Source organism: Saccopteryx bilineata, chromosome 1 (genome assembly GCF_036850765.1).
Source record: "Saccopteryx bilineata isolate mSacBil1 chromosome 1, mSacBil1_pri_phased_curated, whole genome shotgun sequence".
Classification (NCBI taxonomy): domain Eukaryota; kingdom Metazoa; phylum Chordata; class Mammalia; order Chiroptera; family Emballonuridae; genus Saccopteryx; species Saccopteryx bilineata.
Window position 1 is genome coordinate 189500812 of NC_089490.1, and position 20571 is coordinate 189521382.

Consider the following 20571-nt stretch of genomic DNA (forward strand, 5'->3'; position numbering starts at 1 on the left):
AAAACAGCCTGGTACTGGCATAAGAACAGGCATATAGATCAATGGAACAGAACAGAGAACCCAGAAATAAACCCACAGTTCTATGGACAACTGATATTTGACAAAGGAGGTAAGGAAATACAATGGAGTAAAGACAGCCTCTTTAACAAATGGTGTTGGGAAAATTGGACAGCTATCTGCAAAAAAATGAAACTAGATCACCAGCTTACACCACTCACAAAAATAAACTCAAAATGGATAAAAGACTTAAATATAGGCCTTAAAACTATAGGCATATTAGAAGAAAACAGGCAGTAAGCTCTCTGACATCTCTCGCAGTGATATATTTGCTGATTTATCTCCACGGGGAAGTGAAATAAAAGACAGGATAAACAAATGGGACTATATCAAACTAAAAAGCTTTTGCACAGCTAAAGACAACAAGAACAGAATAAAAAGACAAACTACACAATGGGAGAACATATTTGACAATACATCTGATAAGGTGTTAATAACCAAAATTTATAAAGAACTTGTAAAACTTAATACCAGGAAGACAAACAATCCAATCCAAAAATGGGCAAAAGAAATGAATAGACACTTCTCCAAAGAGGACATACAGATGGCCAATAGGCATATGAAAAAATGCTCAACATCACTAATCATTAGGGAAATGCAAATTAAAACCACAATGAGATATCACCTCACACCAGTCAGAATGGCGCTCATCATCAAAACAACACAGAATAAGTGCTGGCGAGGATATGGAGAAAGGGGAACCTCCTGCACTGCTGGTGGGAATGCAGACTGGTGCAGCCACTGTGGAAAACAGGAGAGTCCTCAAAAAATTGAAAATCGAACTACCTTTTGACCCAGCTATCCTACTGTTAGAAATATACCCCAAGAACACCATAACACTGTATGAAAAGAAGAAATGCACCCCCATGTTTATGGCAGCATTGTTCACAATAGCAAAGATCTGGAAACAGCCCAAGTGTCCATCAGAGGACGAGTGGATTAAAAAGCTTTGGTACGTATATACTATGGAATACTACTCAGCCATAAGAAATGATGACATCAGATCATTTACAATAACATGGATGGACCTTGACCACATTATCCGGAGTGAAATAAGTAAATCAGAAAAAAACTAAGAACTCTATGAGTCCATACATAGACAGGACATAAAAATGAGACTCAAAGACATGAACAAGAATGTGATGGCAACAGAGGTGTGGGGGGTGCGTTGAGGGGGGATGGGGCGAGGAAGGAGAGAGGGGTTGGGGGAGGTGAGGGACACAAAGAAAACCAGATAGAAGGTGACAGAAGACAGTTTGACTTTAGGGGAGGGGTATACAGCACAATGAAATGTCAAAATAATCTGGAGATGTTTTCTCTCAACATATGTACCCTGATTTATCAATGTCACTGAATTACATTTAATAAATAAATTTTTTAAAAACTGGATGCGTCTTATACAGTGGTTGTAGAAGTGTGACATTTCAAATGCCATAGATTGAACTGAGGACGAGGCAATATATGAAGACAGTGATTTGTCATCAGACACAGATGAGCACAAGCCAATGGATGGGAGTTTTGACAGTGATGAGGAGTTGTATGAATATTATGATGAATAAAACTTGAGTTCAATAACTTTATGTAATACCTTTTTTTTTTTCAAATTTCGGGCCCCAAAATTAAGGTGTGTCTTATACATGGAAGCATCTTATACATGGTGAAATACGGTATATCTTTTAGCTGAGGAAACAGACTTGGAGTGGTTGCCTTTCCCAATGTGAGACAACTTCCAGGTGGCAGAGCTGGCTTCCAGAGTCAATGACCAAGATTACTGTCAGTCAGTTAAAGCCCTGGCTCTCCATCCTGAGACAGAGTTTGAAGACCTTGGGTTTAAGGTCTGGAAATGTTAGAGAAAGCAGGTAACTTCTCAAGGTCCTCAGGTTTCTGTTGGAGAAATGAAGGTGGACTAAAGTTTATAGTTCATAACTTTTGGGTGATCTCACAACCATTTGCTAAAGCTGTGACCACTTTCCAGGAAGTAGAACAGAGATACTCATAAAATTTGTATATGTTCCCTGACACCTGAAACCCTTTTTTTTCTTAAGCATATGTTAAAATGCCCTGGAGGAAAAAAAAAAATCTTTAAATTTAACAGAAGTTTGATGTTCTGTTATTTTAAGATAAGCTGACTTCTACTTTATTTGCCACTTTTTAAAAGAGCAAGAGGCCCTGGCCAGTTTGCTCAGTGGTAGAGCGTCGGCCTGGCGTGCAGAAGTCCCGGGTTCAATTCTCGGCCAGGGCACACAGGAGAAGCGCCCATCTGCTTCTCCACCTTTCCCCCTCTCCTTCCTCTCTGTCTCTCTCTTCCTCTCCCCTCCTGCAGCGAGGCTCCATTGGAGCAAAGATGGCCCGGGCGCTGGGGATGGCTCCTTGGCCTCTGCCCCAGGTGCTAGAGTGGCTCTGGTCGCAACATAGTGACCCCCCCCCCCGCCCGGAGGGGCAGAGCATCGCCCCCTGGTGGGCAGAGCGTTGCCCCTGGTGGGCGTGCCGGGTGGATCCTGGTCGAGCGCATGCGGGAGTCTGTCTGACTGTCTCTCCCCGTTTCCAGCTTCAAAAAATACAAAAAAAAAAAAAAAAAAGAGCAACAGGTTACCATTCCATCAATCTATTATTGATTTTTCAGGATTTGCCTTATCAATGGGTTAATTTGGGTTGTTTTCTGGTTTGTGTGTGTGTATGTGACCTTGCATTTTAGAGACATTTTTTTTTTATCAAGAAGGCATTTAGATTGAACTACTATGGAAAAGTTATGGTGCTTACCTAAAGCTAATATAATAATTTGTTTTCCCTATAAATGAGATCTGAAAAACAGCCAATGTGTCAACACCAAAATCAATTTGTAAAGAATCTGCTTTGAAATTAGGTTTCTCAAATAAAGTATAGTCTAACAAGAGGGCATTCACTCTGTCTTTCCTCAAATGGGGATACTTTTCATTCCAATGTTAAAATGATGGCATGTTTGAAGCCATAAAATTAATATGTATGAAACTTGATGGCTTTCAAGATCAAAGGATTGAGTTTCAATTTAAATGTATGGATACTTTGTTGTTGTTTTTTTTAAAAGTATCTTGCTGGAAAATAGATCAAGAGATATTTTGTCTATTCTTTCTGTGTCACCGAAGGAAATTATAAAGCATGTATTAAAATTGTGTGAGATTTAGCAAACACAGGCAGGAACTACTATCTAGATGTTTTTTAAATGCACTCATATGGTTCTGGCCTTGAACCAAATTCCTTCTTTTCTCTGTAAATTTTGGTTGAAAGATTCATTTTTGTTGAATTTCAATATGATTGCAAATTAAATTATGCAAAACTCAATAAAGTAAAATACACAAAAGACCAATTAGGTCGTTATCTCAGTAAGTATACAGAAGAATGAGAGAACACACTGTTCTACACAGTAGCACATAATTAAGATGTAGTCATAAATCAAGGAAATAGGAGAAGTTGCTTAGGTGCACAGGTGGCTTTTAGGAAGATAGATTAGCTCTTCTTGCCCCCTTGAGATTCAAGTTCATAGTTATTCCTGCAAAATTAAACAAAATAATGTCTCAAACTCCTGACAGTGTGTACGGTTCAGTGCAAACAGCACGCCAGAGAGAAATGTCTGCGGAGTATTCACCTCCCTGTCCATTCCTGTTCCAGATGCTCTGTATGATGTTATCACTGTGGGAGCACCAGCAGCCCATTTTCAGGGATTTAAGAATGGTGGTCTTCGGAAACTACTTCACAGATTTGAAACGGAAAGAAGAAAGTAAGTGATAACAGATGCATTCATTATGTTATCTTCCCTTTGGGGAAGTTTATACACAAGTTTAGAATAAAGAAACTTGGTCCATCATAATGAATAGTTCTGGTATCTAACCTATTGGTAACTTAAATTTTGTTGAACTTCCAAAAAAAGATACTCAAGCAGAAATTAAATTAGAATAAATTAAGGGCCTGAGCGTGTTGCTTGTTGAGGAATGCTGTCTGGCAGAAAATGTTTGTGGGAACAAAGCTACTAAAAAATAGTTCGTGTTCTAGGATCAACTATTGCTCATTCAATGGAATTTCGTCCAGGCAGAGATGTAGCTGAAAACGTGTCTAATGTAACTGTAAAAGCCAGATACTTCATGGAGATCATGAGTCCTAGTTTATGACTCTTATCTCACTGGTGATGTCCACTGTGGTGTGAGGCAAGGCGTATAAACTGCCCTGTGGTTTCAGTGCACCATTTGAAAAAAGAGACATCAGTACAGAACTCTATCAGTTAAGTGATGAGATGAAAAGAGAAAACATTCCTTAGGGAAAAGGCATGACACCAAAACCAAAGTGTTATTACTAGTCTTTACAGTATACCTCCTCAATTTTTGATTTCTTGGCTACTTAAAAAATATTGCATCAGTAGTTTCTTCCTCATAAATAACCAGTGAAGTTTATCTTCTAGTGCCCTCTGGCTAGGACTGCACGTACGTAAACCATAGCGAGTGTTGTCCTGGTAGGAATGGCAACTTGTCTCTCCAAGTAGTTACTCTTCTTAGATTAGGAACCTGAATTTTGAAAGTTAGGGAGAAATACTATTCTGTCATCATAGTTGGTTTAGTAATAAATAGTATTAGAAAATCTACTTGAGTAGCAAAACCAGAACCTTCTTTTTTTAAAAAGTTTTATCACATTTATGACATAATAACACATTTGTTATCAGGTATTCCGTGTTCAGGACAAAAGTATTAAAAGTAACTTAGAATTGAATAACTTTTATACTATTATATAAATATATACGCTAACAATGCACATATATTTTTCTTTCTTCTTTTAAAGAAATTAACTTTGGTCTAATACTATAACTTAGATACAACTCAGATTTCTCCAGATTTTTTATTTTTGTTTTTTTGTTCATTTGTTTTGTTTTGTTTTGCTTTGTTGGTGAGGTGGATATGTAGTTCTGTGAACTTGTATCACAAGTGTAGATTATAGTAATCATCACAAAGAACTGTTCCATTACCACACACACACACACACACACACACACACACCCCTTTAGGTTACGCCTTCTGCTACAGAAAACTGTTCTGTTGCCTCATTATTGCAACAGGGAGGGGAAGTCAGAGTTTCTACCGAGGCCCCTGCAGGGAGAGGTCCCTCCTGTTTAGTTCATGGGAGCTGGAAGTCAGCCTGGTCACAGACCCCATGGGGAAAGGGATGCATGTATTTACTAAAATGGGAATGAGGTAGAATATGGTCTCTGCCCATAGTTTCCACTGGGAACAGTGCTTCTCATTGAGCTCCTGCTGTCCCACCCTTTGAGTGGGGGAGAGACCCTGCTATTTTTGTGCTATTCACCCCAGAATAGGCAGGCGTGGCTAGAAGTTTTCTTTCTATTGGGCCCCTCTTTTACTAGTCCTTTGGTTTTCCTTGGGTTCTGTTTTGATTTGGCATTTGCTGTGCTGAGTGCTTGTCTAACACGCACACTGGGTTATACAGTGGGCAAGGAAACACTCGAAGCTGACCCTGCCATGCCAATCCTTAGCCCCGTACCTCCCAGCCAGTCTGCCTTCTCTGCTCTGAGTCTTCTGAGAAATGAGTTGTAAGTTTTAACAAGAGTATTTTTTGTGATTAGCAGAAGTAAAATAGATTGTGTTTACTTTATCTTGTCTGGAACTGGACATCTGTACCTTGAGAATTCAATTTTTTTTTCTCAAGCCAATTTTAAAGTATATAACACAATTAGAAGACTGAATATTGTCCACAAGGCACATAGATTCTAGTTGAACCTATAGAGCCTTGGTGCCTGAAACATGGAACCTCACCATATAATTTCATAAAATCTTACCCATATGCTACTGGCAAATATAAATGTTGAGTTGTATGGTTAGGCTCTGAATAATATATCTTGTTCTAAAGATCTTCATGAATATCTGAATTCTTCCGTATTCTTCACTTCTCACTGGGATGTTTATATACATATAAACACAAGCACATACCTGTAGAATTAAATTTAAAACAAAAGAGAAGTATTTTCAATACTTAAAAACATTGATTCACCTTAGGTTTTTTATATGTGTTATATATCCTATTGCTTTATTGATAAGTTTATTGATAAATGCAATGAAATTTTTTAGAAAATAAAAAAATAATAACCTGGAACCCTCTCCAGGACAGTGGTATGGGACAAACATAGCTTGCTGAGTAATACACAATGAATGTGACATCAGCCTGTTCACCAAGATAAGAGCTGACTTGAGCAAAGATGTTATGACTAAAGTTATATCATATCACACTACGCAAATTATTTTTCTGCAGGTTTTCTTTAGCCACAAATACTGCATTTGTTAGTCAAAAGTGCTAATGGAGAAGTAAATGTTACTATGTGACGTGGGTAACTTAGACTTCGTCATTGACATGTGGTAGTGCAGAAAATCACACTGAGTGAAGTAAATGTTCTTTGCCTCTTTTTTTTTTTTTACATCACCCTCAGAAATAGAGACAAGTCTTTGGGCATTTTTTTTAGGGGCACTGCCACAGCCATTGTACTTCACCTTCATTTCTTCCCAGTTAAGCCAATGAGTAATGTCACCTGAGTACAGTAATTTATGTATCTGTTTCTTAGTGATCTATTGTTTGATAAATGCATTGGCCACACGATGAAAAGGATTTTAGCATAAGAAAGCCTTGCTTGCTTGTATTCATATAATGTAATTTAGATCACATAAAAACATATTTTAAAAGCTACAAGAGAATTAATTAGGCAGATTGATCTTTTTAAAGCACAAGTGTCTGAGTACATTGCTTCCCTGCTCAGAAATCTTCATGGAGTCCCATCTCCTCCACTGAGCATTCCGAGCCTGTGACCTCACCCCTCCGACTTCCTACCTTCATCACCCCCTTCTGACTGGAGTTGCTTCTTAAGGGCCATAAAACTATTTCCTTAAAGGACTTCACACTTTCCCACTTCTTCTCTTTTCCTCACTCTGTTCTCTTGTACTAGAAACTCTTCTGATCTCATCTCCCCACTAATTACATTTCTGTATTCAAAATTCTATGCATGGCCAATCCTAAGATTTTACCCTCTCATTATGTTTTCCTGATTTCTCAAGTTGATTTGACTTTCTGCCCTAATACTTTATTTTTACTTCCCTTAATAGCCTTACTAGGTCCTGGTTATGGTGTGTTAGGTTTGTCCTTGTTTAATATTTCTGTAACACTTTGTGATGTCTTTGAGTAAGGGATGACATTCTCCTGGATTGTGGATCTTCTGGAGTGCTCCACAGAGTACTTAGCATACAAGCATTCCATGGATCAAATTCAACAGGCATTGGGTTCACCTATGAACCCAATATAGTTGCTGATGGAAAGTGTTGAAAACTCCAGTGGGGAATAAAGTTTCACAAATAACCATAACACACATTAAGATCAATAGAGACAGCAGGGATGCTCAACCTTGGCTGAACTCTAGAATCACATTTGGAGCTTTAAAAACATTTTAGGCATGCCGTGATAACACCCGAGACAAATTAAATGAAAGTCCTGGGATTGGAGCCCAGGCATCCGTATGTTTTACAAGCTTTCCAGGTGGGTCTAATGGGTAGCCAGGGTTGAGAACCACTGACCTAGATGTAAGTGAATAGTCCTGGGAGAGTTCAGATGATGGGTATGGAGATAGAGGAGAAATAGTGATACAGATGACTTGAACTTGAAAAATATATAAAGCCTCAATTAGGCCTGACCAGGCGGTGGGTGCCGCAGTGGATAGAGCGTTGGACTGGGATGCAGAGGACCCAGGTTCGAGACCCCGAGGTCACCAGCTTGGGTGCAGGCTCATCTGGTTTGAGAAAAAGCTCACCAGCTTGAGCCCAAGATCGCTGGCTCGAGCAAGGGGTCACTCGGTCTGCTGAAGGCCCGCAGTCAAGGCACATATGAGAAAGCAATCAATGAACAACTAAGGTGTCGCAACAAAAAACTGATGATTGATGCTTCTCATCTCTCTGCGTTCCTGTCTGTCCCTATCTATTCCTCTCTCTGACTCTCTCTCTGTCTCTGTAAAAAACAAACAAAAAACAAACAAACAAAAAAAACTTCAATTAGTATATACCAGAAGCAAAGAAAATCCATGTCAGGGGATATGTTTGAAAGGAAGAAAAGTATTACAACTTGCTTACCAGATATTGTTGTTTGAATAATCTCAAATGCATTAAACATTTGCAAAATGGAATAAAGGTGGGAGTGCAGCTGTGAGAATTTTGATCTGGGAAAATCTGGGCCTGAGTAACTTTCAACAAATAAAATTGACTGTAATATAGAGATTTTCATGCTATAAACATGAGATCTTTCTAGGAGGACCAAAACTCTAACTACACATGTATTTTATCTAAAGACCGGTATGTGTGTAGCCCACGTGCTCACGCATCACGTTCAGCATCGATGTGCTCCTGGCACCAGTGATTCACCTGTGTTGTGTTCTGAAGGCTTGTGCAGCTTTCTCAAAATATAAATCAATTTTTTACTTTCAGTGTTGTTTAAAAGAAAGGAAAAAATGACCACACTTGTTTTGCCTGCTTTGATCATTTCCTGTTTCAGCAGGAACTTCAGATTCAGCCCGAAGGTTCACTGAGTGGGACCATGACCTAAAAGCACATACAGTAGCTCCTTCAATAGGATAAAAGGACACCTCACGAAAACAAAGAGCCTTTGTAAAGAAGAAGTATTTGTATGATACCATCGAGGGGAGCCCTCTGGGAGATGAGAGGATCTAAGACTGGAAAGGGGACAGGAGCCAAATCCGAAGGACACTTATGTGCTGTACCAAGTCCTGGCAGCTCCTCCTACAGGCTGTGGGGACTTGATGACACTTTTTGTCTGAGGATTAACCGTGATCAGATTTGCATTTTGAGTGACACTGGGGAAAGAATTTAAGGGTAAACATTAGACTATTATAACAGTGATTGTAAGAGGAGGTGGTGATGACTACTGAATCAGAAAGGGTTTTTAGGGAACTTTTAGGATGTATGTTCACTTGAGGGAGGACAGACAGGGCTGAAGGAGTCTTAGGTGTCTGTTTTCTCTAACTGGGTAAGTGACAAGGCCACTGGGAAAAGGAGTAGAGGACATAAACCGTTTGTTTCCATTGCTTGGTTATCTATATATTCAATATGATAAGAAGTTTCGGGAAACAAGAAAACCATTTGTTGAGTCTGTGCTTTTTTCTCCATAAAGAATTCTTTAAAACTTAGAAGTAACAGGGAATCTCAGACATCATAAATTCCCCTATTTATTTTATTGATGAGAATACTGAGGTCCAAAAATTGAATCACTCATACTGGTAATGATGGAGCCAGAGGTAGAAAATTAGTCTTCTCTCCCCCCTCAAGGTCATCCGTACTAATTCACTCTGTTACCATCAGCAGATATTCAGCCCAAATGCATCTTCTTTAGAAATGAACGATAGTTCTAACAAATAATATTCGCTACAGATGACCTTTCTGGGAATTGATTTTGCTACCCACCAGATAGAAATTTTTAAAAATTGCTCCATTCAATCTTTCTGGGGCTTTTATGAGAAGATAATTTTTAAAGTAAATTACTTAACTGTATTATTAAAATAAAACGTGAATCAATGTGGCAGTTTGCACTCAGGTCAGTTAGTATTTTAATCTACCTAAAATTGCTGTGGGCAGCAGTCAGTAAAACTATTTCTAGGACTTTAGCCTTAGTGGTTCTCTATTTATAGCTCCCCCCCTCAAATACACCTGAGGGAAACCACTTCTTTAGGGATGTATACCTACAATAAGAATAATAAAAGGAAAAAAAAGAAAATTTTCAGAGATGTTTATTGATTTGATTGATAATAGTAAAATATTAGAAACTACTCAAATGACTGGAGACTCAAACTGCTCTCCATCATCAGAGTGGAAGGCTATACATTCCAATTAGTATGTGGATCATGCGGTGTGTAGGGATGTATATAAAAAAAAATGTGCCTGAAAGAGTTCATGAAGTTATGTACACAGAAGACATCAATTTAAACATATTGGTGAATGTTTTCAAAGGCTAATATGTTTATTTTGGGTGGGATCACCTTTTTATCTAGTTGTAGAAACAGAGAAATGTCTTTGTAAAACCCTCTTGCCATTTCCAGCAAATATGAGAAACTAGGTGGTGTGAAAGGAAACCACCTCCCAACTACAAACACCTAGGAAAGGGGAATGCACTGTGACAGCCTTTTCCATCACGTCTAAATGACTGAGCTGGGATGTCAGGAGCTATAGTGCTGAGTGGTTAGTAAGCCAGTCCTGGAACTACGGCTTCCCTGAAGGATGTGTGCACGCAGCAAGAATACAGAGCCGTAAGTCTGCCAGGGCTTGTGGGAAGAGGACGAGGCGAAGAAGTTATTTCCTCTCTCTCTGTCTCTGCTACCAGCCCTGGTGGCAGCATTCTGGGGAGGACATTACTACCCTCACCCACTGACTCCTGGAGGAGTGAGCTTGAAAATACCAGTAGCCAAACTAAGAAAAATAGAACTGACCAGCCTCTTGGAAGTTGACAAAGGGAATCAGAGCAAGTGAATTCAGGGATTATGGAACTAGACAATGGGAGGAAGTGAAGGTTGTATAATAGTGTCTGGGAAACTTCCTTGGGACAAGGATAGGGATAGGAAGAGGATAGATGTAGAAAAGCAGTATTATTGGTCAACAAATTGCAGATAAACAGCTTGCAAACAAAAAACATGGGCTCCTAAGAGCCACTGTCATCAGAACCGGTGGGTAAATTTCCTCTGAGAGCAAAGTGAATCGAAGTGAATTTAGGGTTTTTTTCCCTATTCATTGGCATCACGGATCACAGAGATAAAAAATGGCAGAATTCAGCCTTGCTCAAAAACGCTGATTGTAAAATTAACATGAAACCGGTATATTTTTGCCCTGGCCGGTTGGCTCAGCGGTAGAGCGTCGGCCTAGCGTGCGGAGGACCCGGGTTCGATTCCCGGCCAGGGCACACAGGAGAAGCGCCCATTTGCTTCTCCACCCCTCCGCCGCGCTTTCCTCTCTGTCTCTCTCTTCCCCTCCCGCAGCCAAGGCTCCATTGGAGCAAAGATGGCCCGGGCGCTGGGGATGGCTCTGTGGCCTCTACCTCAGGTGCTGGAGTGGCTCTGGTCGCGACATGGCGACGCCCAGGATGGGCACAGCATCGCCCCCTGGTGGGCAGAGCGTCGCCCCTGGTGGGCGTGCCGGGTGGATCCCGGTCGGGCGCATGCGGGAGTCTGTCTGACTGTCTCTCCCCGTTTCCAGCTTCAGAAAAATGAAAAAAAAAAAAAAAAAAAAAAAAAAAAAAAGAAACCGGTATATTTTTAAATGAGCAGTTTCAGAGATAAACATCAATTTAAGTATATAGATCATGTAACTCCTTTAATTATATGAGTGAGCCTGACCTGCGGTGGCACAGTGGGTAAAAGCATTGACCTAGAACACTGAGGTCGCCGGTTCGAAACCCCGAGCTTTCCTGGTCAAGGCACATATGGGAGTTGATGCTTTCTGCTCCTCCCTCCCTTCTCTCTCTGTCTCTCTCTCTCTCTCTCTCTCTGTCTCCTCTCTCTAAAATGAATAAATAAAAGTCTAAAAATAAGTAAAAATAATTTAAAAATAATAATAATTATATAAGTGAAATCCATAGGAGATAAACAGAACAAATCCTGTATTGTTCTCATTTGTGTCTCCAAGCCATACTTCTAGAAAAAGAAAAAGAGGGGAAAAAAATACTGTATGGGACAGAGCAGAGAAGTTGTTTATTTTTATTTTTCCTTCTTCTACGATTTCCTGAAGCACATTGTTAAACCCAGGGAAGCCAGGAGGGCATATTCAAATGCACTAAGGTGTAAATTTTCATTTATTACCCACATGATTTTTGTTTTCTTTGTTTTTTTTTTTTTTTTTTTTTTTTCATTTAAAATGGAAAGCATGTCTATCCCTCCCTCTGGATTCAAGGGATTGTTTTGTTTGTTCCAGGATTTTCTGTTTTTTGGGGTTTTTTTTTTACACATAGTACTTGAGTTGAGAAAAGATAAGTGGAATTTGTCCCTAGATTTGTCTCTGGAGATTTAGTTCTGCGCCAGCAGCAGACGCATGTCGCTGTGTGTCATAGTGCGCTATGCTCATCTTCCGCCTGGGCCCCTCCCCCTTGTCATTTCCTCCCCTTTGAGCCTTGCCTGTTCGTCATCCCTCATCTGTATTTGTCCATGACACCGTTTACCAGCGTACTAGCTTGGATGAGCAAGTGGGTTCAGACGTGGAGCAGCGGTGGCGGGATGGTAGAAAGACGTAGGTTAAAAGGCAGAAGGACTCCCAGGATCTGGGGTGTGGGCAGGGAATCGGGGAAGAACTGCTTTACTTCTCTTTCCTCCTGTCTCCTTCAAACCTAACCAGGAGTCTCGGATTTCAGTGTCTTAGAGTAAAGGCGGAGGTAAGGAGGCGGTTTGTAGGCTATTGCAGTAATCCGGGTGGCAGATGATGGTGGTGGCTTGCACCAGAGTGGTCACTTTGAGTGTGGAAAGAGGTGGTTGGATTTGGCATGTACTTTGAAGAGAAAGGCAGAATTTTCTGAAACTTTGGAGACAGGGTAGGAGAGAAAGCGAAGAGACAGATGCTGCAGAGGGACTGGCTGTGAGGCTCTGCAGGGAAGAGAGCAGGAGCTGGTGGTCGAGCAGGGGGTCTCCCCAGGGGCCCGCTTGGGACGTGTTTCCTTCACCATGTATCGTTCACTTTGTTGGATTTACAGATATTTGCAAATATGAAAGCACAGTGGTCAGGCCTTCTCTGGGTTGAGGCTATGCAACCCTCCTGTCCTCTCCAAATGCGTCCTCAAAGGCTTTGCAGAGAGGTCAGAACATCTCCACGTGGATTGACTCCACAGCGCAAGCCCCCAGGAGTGCTCAGTATCTGTATTTTGTAGAAAAGTCCTTCAGGCACGTGACTAGGCCACGCTGTTTGTGGTGCTTGGGTGCACAGTCCTGATGATGTCCACCATCTCCTGCTTGTCTTCTGTGGCCCAGCTGGTCTGGTTGTTGCTGGCACCGAGGCCAATCGTGATGTGTTCATTCCTGAAGAGAAATGTGACAGTCCCCTGATCCTATAGCTCATACATTCTGTTGCAGTCAGGTACTAATGTAATTTCCACAAGATAAATAACTGCAAAATGTTTATGCTTCTCCACCGTGCTGCAGAACCTCAGCTGTTTTCATGTACATAGGGCCCCCATTTGTGTCCCAAATGAAAGACTACTGCTCAGTTTTCTTTCAAAAGGATGGCCTGACCCACCAGCCAGCTGTTGTGCAAGTGCGGGATCACGTAGGACATGTTGGCGTTTCAACTGGCCTCTCCACCAACGCAGGGCCTCTTGTGTGACAGCCACAGGGGCATTGGAGAGCTTGCTTTTTTCCTTTAAAATTTTTTTCATTGATGAAAAGAGAGAAAGAGAGAGGCGGGGGAAAGGAAGGGAAAGAAACAGTCATCAACTCATTGTTACACTTAGGTGTTCCATTTAGTTGTGCACTCATGGACTGCTTCTCCTACCTGTGCTGACTGGGAGTCTAACCTGTGACCTCTGGCGCACCTGGTCACACATTAACCACTGAGCCACCGCTCCAGGGCTGGAGAGCTTTTGTTTTTAATAGGACTTCAGAAAAAAGGTCTAGCCTAGACAGCTGAATTTGGGGATCACAAATGAGGTATTTAAACCACAGAATAAATGAGAGTATTTAGGAGGGACATGTAGATTTAAAAAAGAAAGAAGGGAAGGGAAGGGAAGGAAAGGAGAAAGAAAAGAAAGAGAAAGAGAAAGAGAAAAGAAAAGAGAAAGAGTTCCAAGGACTGAGCCCAGAGCAAGACAACATTAGGGGACAGGGACACAAGAAGGACCAGCAAAAAGCAACTGAAGTAGGATATATACTCAAGAATATACAATCCTCATTTTAATTGTATTTTGGTAGCAATTAAAGTATATGACTCTGAATATCATTTCATGAACATGCTTTATTTTCTTTATATCTTCAAAATATGACACCCCAGTAACAACATGCACACATGCACATGTAAGTATGTGTGTTCTAATTACATGATGATAAAGAACTTACATATATACACTTTAATTGTTAGAAAACTATTATGAAATTTCAATTTTCATTATCTACAATTTGCTGTATTATTTACATCCTAGAAAACATTTTTTTGTCCAAGCAAATATTTTGTTTTTTTCTGCTGGTTTTGTCTAATTGATAGTTAATTCAAGTGTTTGGATTCAGTTTAAATTTCAGACCACTATAAAAATGAGTTTAGCTATATGTGTATTCACTTTATCTCGATAATTAAATTATACTCATAGCTTTCCATTTAAGAAGCTGTAACTGTTAAAATATATGGCATGTTTAAAGAGGAAGGCACTGACTAGGTAGACAAAATTTATGTGTACTTAAAATTATTTTGTAGTGGCGGTATTTTTTCCCCATACCATACTATTTCATCCTGGACATCAACATTGGCTTTTACCGTGGAGAATGAATCTTTCAACCTCACTAGATAAGGTGCTCATCCTTAAAAGACCTAATCAGGAGAGCTGAAGCCTGCTCCATAAGTCTGTTCCAACAGAGACTGACTGCGGAGCAGGGGAGGAGTTGTGCTGCTGACCCACAACGGGGACTGCAGAATGTATCGGGGCAGGAGAGGAGGCTGGCGGGGGCATATTGGGAGGGGGCGGGACGAAGGCGTGATGGATAGATTAGAGGAGGCAACGTGGGTAATGGGAAGGGAACCGACGCATCTTGTGCTGAAGATAAAACTGGAGTGCCTGAGTGGCTTTGTCACAGGTTTGGGAGAATCAGACTCCGATAGGGATCAGGAACTTAAAATAAGAAAGAGTGAACTTTTGGGGAGGGTGTTGTCTAGCGAGGTGAAAAGGGTGAAGGGATTAAGCAAAAGAAACAAAACACTCCTCATAGACACAAACCACAATATGGTGACTACCGAAGAGAAAGGGGGCGGGGGAGGTAGAAGAGGGTCAAGGGGGATAAATGGTGATGGAAGAAGACTTGGGTGGTGAACACACAATACAATATACAGCTGTTGTGTTATATAATTGTAAACTGAAACCTATATAATTTCATTAACCAGTATCACTCCTGTAAATTCAATTAGATGAAAAAGAAGGGTGAACCTTTATCGGAACCCCTGTATAGCATGACCCAGGGTTCAAAGAGGACTACAGTCAGAACGGGGACAGCGGACTTCTCTGAAAGTGCTCTGCTCTCCACCTACCCCGGGATGCCCCTCTGTTACCAGTGCTACAACCCGTTGAAGCAGAATCGCCTGGACTTGCCAGGGAATCTGCAGTTTTAAAAAATTAACACCCACGACCTGTCTTGTGCCTGCTAACCTGTCTCGTGCCTGCTAAAATCTGAGCACAGCTGAGCTTCATGGAAGGAATAGACATGTGAGAAATGACTCTTAAAAATGAATGTGTTTTCATGTGGAGAGGAGGACATGAAGGGGGTTGGCAGAGTAAGAAATACATAGGAAAACATCCAGAGCGTGGCTCGTGCTCAGGAAGATGGCAGCGGTGGACTGCCGGGACAGCATGACAGGAGGAAAGACAGATGGCGATGGCGACGGGTCAGGAAGAACGTACAAGGGAGTGATTGTGGGAGAGGGGCCGGGGTGGCATCCTCAAAAGGACAACAGTTATGTACAGAGAAAAATGAAAGCTCTAGCTTTCCAAGCAAGAGCTCAGCCATGGGAGGCTGTCCGTACCCATATGATGGCACCAAAGAGCACATTGCGATGGCAGGAAAGCAGATCAGTGGACGGGGATTGCGGAGCAACTGCTACAGGCTGCCTTCCGTGTCACGTCTGTAATAAGTCCTTCTTTCCGCTGTCAGAGCTGCTGACCTCTTCCCCTCCCTAGTGACCTGTCGGAAATTTCAGATAATCATCTTTCCAAAAACATCATGGGGTTGTTTGATTTCCTAAAGAATGTGATAGATTGCACATTGTGCCCAGTCTGAGGACAGAGGAGTAGGGGACATCCCAGTTTGTGATTTTTGTTAAAGGCCTTAGCACACTCCTGCCTAAGAGCCCAAGAGCCGGAAAAAGGCATAGATAATAGGCAGGGACATTGTTGTCTTTCTTTTCCTCACCATTGTGATTTGTCTAGTGCCTAAATTTGCACTAAGATATATATGACATGATATATATGACATGCAATTAAGGGATGTTTTATTTTTAAGCTTCTGGTTCTGAAATTTAAGTCACATACAAAACTGAGAGCAAATTCTCCTGAGTGCTACAGACTAGCAGTTGTTTTCTTCATAAACCTATACCCCTCAGTGACTTCTTGGCTTGTCTTATGAATAGTCCAAGCAACCAAGGACATTCCTTTTAATCATTGTGCAAGAAAAAAAATTGTATATAACATATTAGAAATATTTATTATATGTTTGAAAAAGAGTATTATTTCTCCAAAGAAACTGTTATGGTCTCCTGAGTGTTATTTGTGTAAAGGGAAGGGGGAGATACTTCCTAGATGTGAGTTGTTCTTATTGAATTCCAATGTTTCAAAATAAGAAATGGGATAATGGTAATTTTAATAATTCAGCTGGTAAATATACAGAAAATATTTATTAAATACTCAATACATGTTGCAAGGTATTATAAAAAGTACTTTGGGAGATGACGTCAGAGTAATGGCAGGGTAGGAAGCGATACTGATAAATCTCCCCCAAAACTCAACAAGATCTTCAACCAGAAACAGAAAAACCTATCCTTGGAGCCTCCAGATGTTTTGCAATACACCCGAAGGTATGGTCGAGCGAAAAATTGGCTAAATATATAACCAAACCCCGAAGGAATTAGGGAGTAAGAAATGCTCCGCCTTCCTCACTAACCTAAACAGGGCAGCTTTCTCTGGGATCTGTGAATATAAACTGAGGCAGCCAAAGGGGGTGAATAGATCCAGGCCGCGGCACAAACGGCCGAACCAGGCTGTGGCACGAAGATCCAAGCCGAGGAAAAACTGTTCCTGCGGCAACCCAGGCAATACAAGCTAACACTCATGCCAAACCCAGACAAAGAAAGACAAGCGGGGCAGCCATTTTACCCGATCTCCTGGTCGGCGTGCGCATATAGTGGGCAAGAGATTTCTTCCTATGGCCCAGGAGCGGGTGCCCGTGTTACCCCACAGAGAGGTAGAGTCAGAGGCCTTTGTGTGGACCGAAAGTGGAATCTCTGGGCAGCCCCAGTGCCTTGGGAAAACCACGCACGGGAGGGAGCGAGAACTAATTCCAATGGTGGAACTTTTCCATGCTGGTAGGGGTTTCACTCAGAGGGAAACGTGGCCGGTCTGATATTCATGTCTGCGCGCGTAAATAGCGAGAGATTCCTCCGAGTGCCTCGGCAGTGCGCGCCCGTGTTATTGTACAGAGGGGCAGAGTCAGGGGCCTTTGTGTGGGCCAAAGCAGAATCTCGGGCCGCCCCAGCACCTTGCAAAAGCCGTGCACAGGGACGGAGCGAGAGCCAATTCCAACGCTGGAACTTTTCCATGCGGTTGGGGGTTTCACTCAGAGTGTGAGACTGCCGGCCGGATATCCTGGTCTGCGCGTGCAGATAGTGAGCGAGAGTTTCCTCAAAGCGCCCCGGGAGTGGACGCCCGCCTGTGTTACCAGACAGAGTGGCAGAGCCAGAGGTCTTAGAGTGGGTGGAAACCCCGCCTGATTATGCTAGAAGCTCTGACTGACTGAGCCTTACCCAGAGCCCTGTGCTGAGTGGGAATAGAGTGGGGAGTTGCCAGCTCTTTGAGCCCCATACTATTCAGGCAGAGACAGCAGCAACCCCATAGCTGGATTATCAGGCTACTAATTGAGGAAGGAAAGACTAGGAGAAAGGCTCCAGGAACATGGACTCTCTCACTGTCGGAGCCTATAAATGCTAATGAGCCTCGACTGCCAACGAGACTAAAGCACAATACATGACATCGCCATAGAGACTTATCAACTGCAAACCTCTACCTGAGCGTGCCAAAGGGGCAGAACTCTGGGTACAGAGTCACCGACCAGGAAGAGGGAGAGAAAAGAAAAAGCAAGAAGATAACCTCTCAAAATCAAGAATAATCTGCAGACTTTATAACCTATCCCATTTTATTATATTTGTTCGTTTGTTTCTCTTATTTTCATTCTTGATATTTTTTTTCCTCCTCCAATTTGGCTGATTAACTCGCTGCCAGTCATACTCTCTCCCCTCCTGAACTACACTACCCATAAGTGTTACATCTCCCATTATCTTTTCTTTCCTCTTCCTTTCTCTCTATGAGGGTTGCACTCCAAAACCCTTTACTCTCTCTCTCTCTCTCTCCTCTTTTTTCTTTTTTCTTCTTTTAGCGGTTCCCTCTTTTTTTCTCTCTCTCTCTTTCTTTTCTCCCTCTGTATTAGTTTCTTCCTTTCTCCTTTACATCTCCTCTCATTCAAACCTCAATAACAAACAAATTATCTTATCTGGGACTCAAACTTATGTTTGTGGCATTTTGGGGGGTTTTTACTTCACCTTTTTAACTCACTAGCAGTGCTCCCATCCCTGGCTCTCCATTTTATCTAATTCTTGTTCCACTAAATACTATAGTAATTTTTTAATTTCTCCCCCCATTTTTCTGTTTCCGTCTTATTCCTCTCATCATAACTCTTAGTCAACCAACACCTAAAAGCAAATCATTTTATTCTTGACCCAAAATTTTTTCCTTATTTGCTTTTTGTGGGTCCATACCCCCTTCTTTTTTTTTTTTTTGCCCCTTTATTACTTTTCCCCAATTCAGGCCCTCCATTACAAGCATTGTTTGTTATAATTCACAGTACACCACAAGATTTTCTCAAGAAAGAGAAGAGAGGAGAGGAGAGGAGAGGAGAGGAAAAAAAGAGGAGGGGAATAATTTCCTTTTTTTTAAATTTTTATTTTATTTTATTTTTATTTATTTCATTATTAATTTTTTTTTAAAAACCAACTCTTTTCGACTTTTTGTTTTTTTAACTTTTTATACTTTATTAAATCTCATTAATACTATCAAGAAAACAATCCTCACATGCCATTAAGGAAGAGAAAATCAAATATCATGGGTACAAAAGAAAGAGAGGTAACACAGCTAGATGAGCAAAAATCTATGGAGAAAAAATTTTATATATTGGAAACCTTGGAGCTAAATGACAGAGAATTCAAGATAGAAATCCTAAAAATCCTCCGAGATATACAAGAAAACACAGAAAGGCAATTTAGGGAGCTCAGAAAACAACTCAATGAACACAAAGAATATATGTCCAAGGAAATTGAAACTATAAAAACAAATCAAACAGAGATGAAAAACTCAATTCACGAGCTGAAAAACGAAGTAACAAGCTTAGCTAATAGAACAGGTCAGATAGAAGAGAGGATTAGTGAAATAGAAGACAAGCAACTTGAGGCACAACAGAGAGAAGAAGAAAGAGACTCAAAAATTAAAAAAATGAGATAGCCCTACAAGAATTATCTGACTCCATCAAAAAGAATAACATAAGAATAATAGGTATATCAGAGGGAGAAGAGAGAGAAAATGGAATGGAGAACATATTCAAACAAATAATAGATGAGAACTTCCCAAGCTTGTGGAAAGAACTAAAGCCACAAGTTCAAGAAGCAAACAGAACTCTGAGTTTTCATAACTCCAACAAACCTACTCCAAGGCATATCATAATGAAATTGGCACAAACCAACAGCAAAGAAAAAATTCTCAAGGCAGCCAGGGAAAAGAAGAATACAACATATAAAGGAAGGCCCATTAGATTATCATCAGATTTCTCAGCAGAAACTCTACAAGCTAGAAGAGAGTGGACCACAACATTTAAAGTCCTGAAAGAGAGGAACTTTCAGCCACAAATACTATACACATCAAAGCTATCCTTCAAATATGAAGGAGAAATAAAAACATTCACAGATACAGAAAAGATGAGGGAATTTATCACCAGAAAACCCCCACACCAGGAATTACTAAAGGGGGTTCTCCAATCAGATACAAAGAATAAAAAAAAACAGAGCCACAAGTAAAAGCTCCAAGAAGAACACAATAAAACCAAATTGAAACTGTGACAACAATAAAAAGAAAGGGGGGGAGAGGATGGAGATTAACAGTAGCAAAGGACGATGGAGTGCAAATGTACTCACAAAATAGTTCACTACAATGAACAGGGTAGGAACCCTTTTCATTACTTAAAGGTAACCACTATTGAAAAAACCACCACAGAAGCACATGAAATAAAAAAGATAGCAACAGAGGAAAGATGTATGGAATACAACCAAATAAAAACAAAAGATAGAAAAACGAAAGAGAAGGATCAAACAAGACACAAAACTAACAGAAAGCAAGATATAAAATGGCAATAAGGAACTCACAAGTGTCAATACTTACACTAAATGTAAACAGAAAACTCACCAATAAAAAGTCACAGAGTAGCAGAATGGATTAAAAAGAAAATCCAACTGT

General features: G+C 40.9%; 1 protein-coding gene and 1 pseudogene across 15 annotated transcripts in view; one reads left to right on the forward strand and one right to left on the reverse strand.

Annotated features, from left to right (window-relative positions):
• The window catches only part of INPP4B (inositol polyphosphate-4-phosphatase type II B), a 708587-nt gene that overhangs the window by 560910 nt on the left and 127106 nt on the right, over positions 1 to 20571 (forward strand). For all 15 annotated transcript variants that reach the window (XM_066232845.1, XM_066232867.1, XM_066232856.1 and 12 more), the window contains one exon: positions 3703 to 3811. In XM_066232845.1, the coding sequence (XP_066088942.1) occupies positions 3703 to 3811 (109 nt within the window). The remainder of the gene's footprint in view (positions 1 to 3702; positions 3812 to 20571) is intronic.
• Positions 12959 to 13382, reverse strand: LOC136320269 (thioredoxin-like protein 4A pseudogene; annotated as a pseudogene).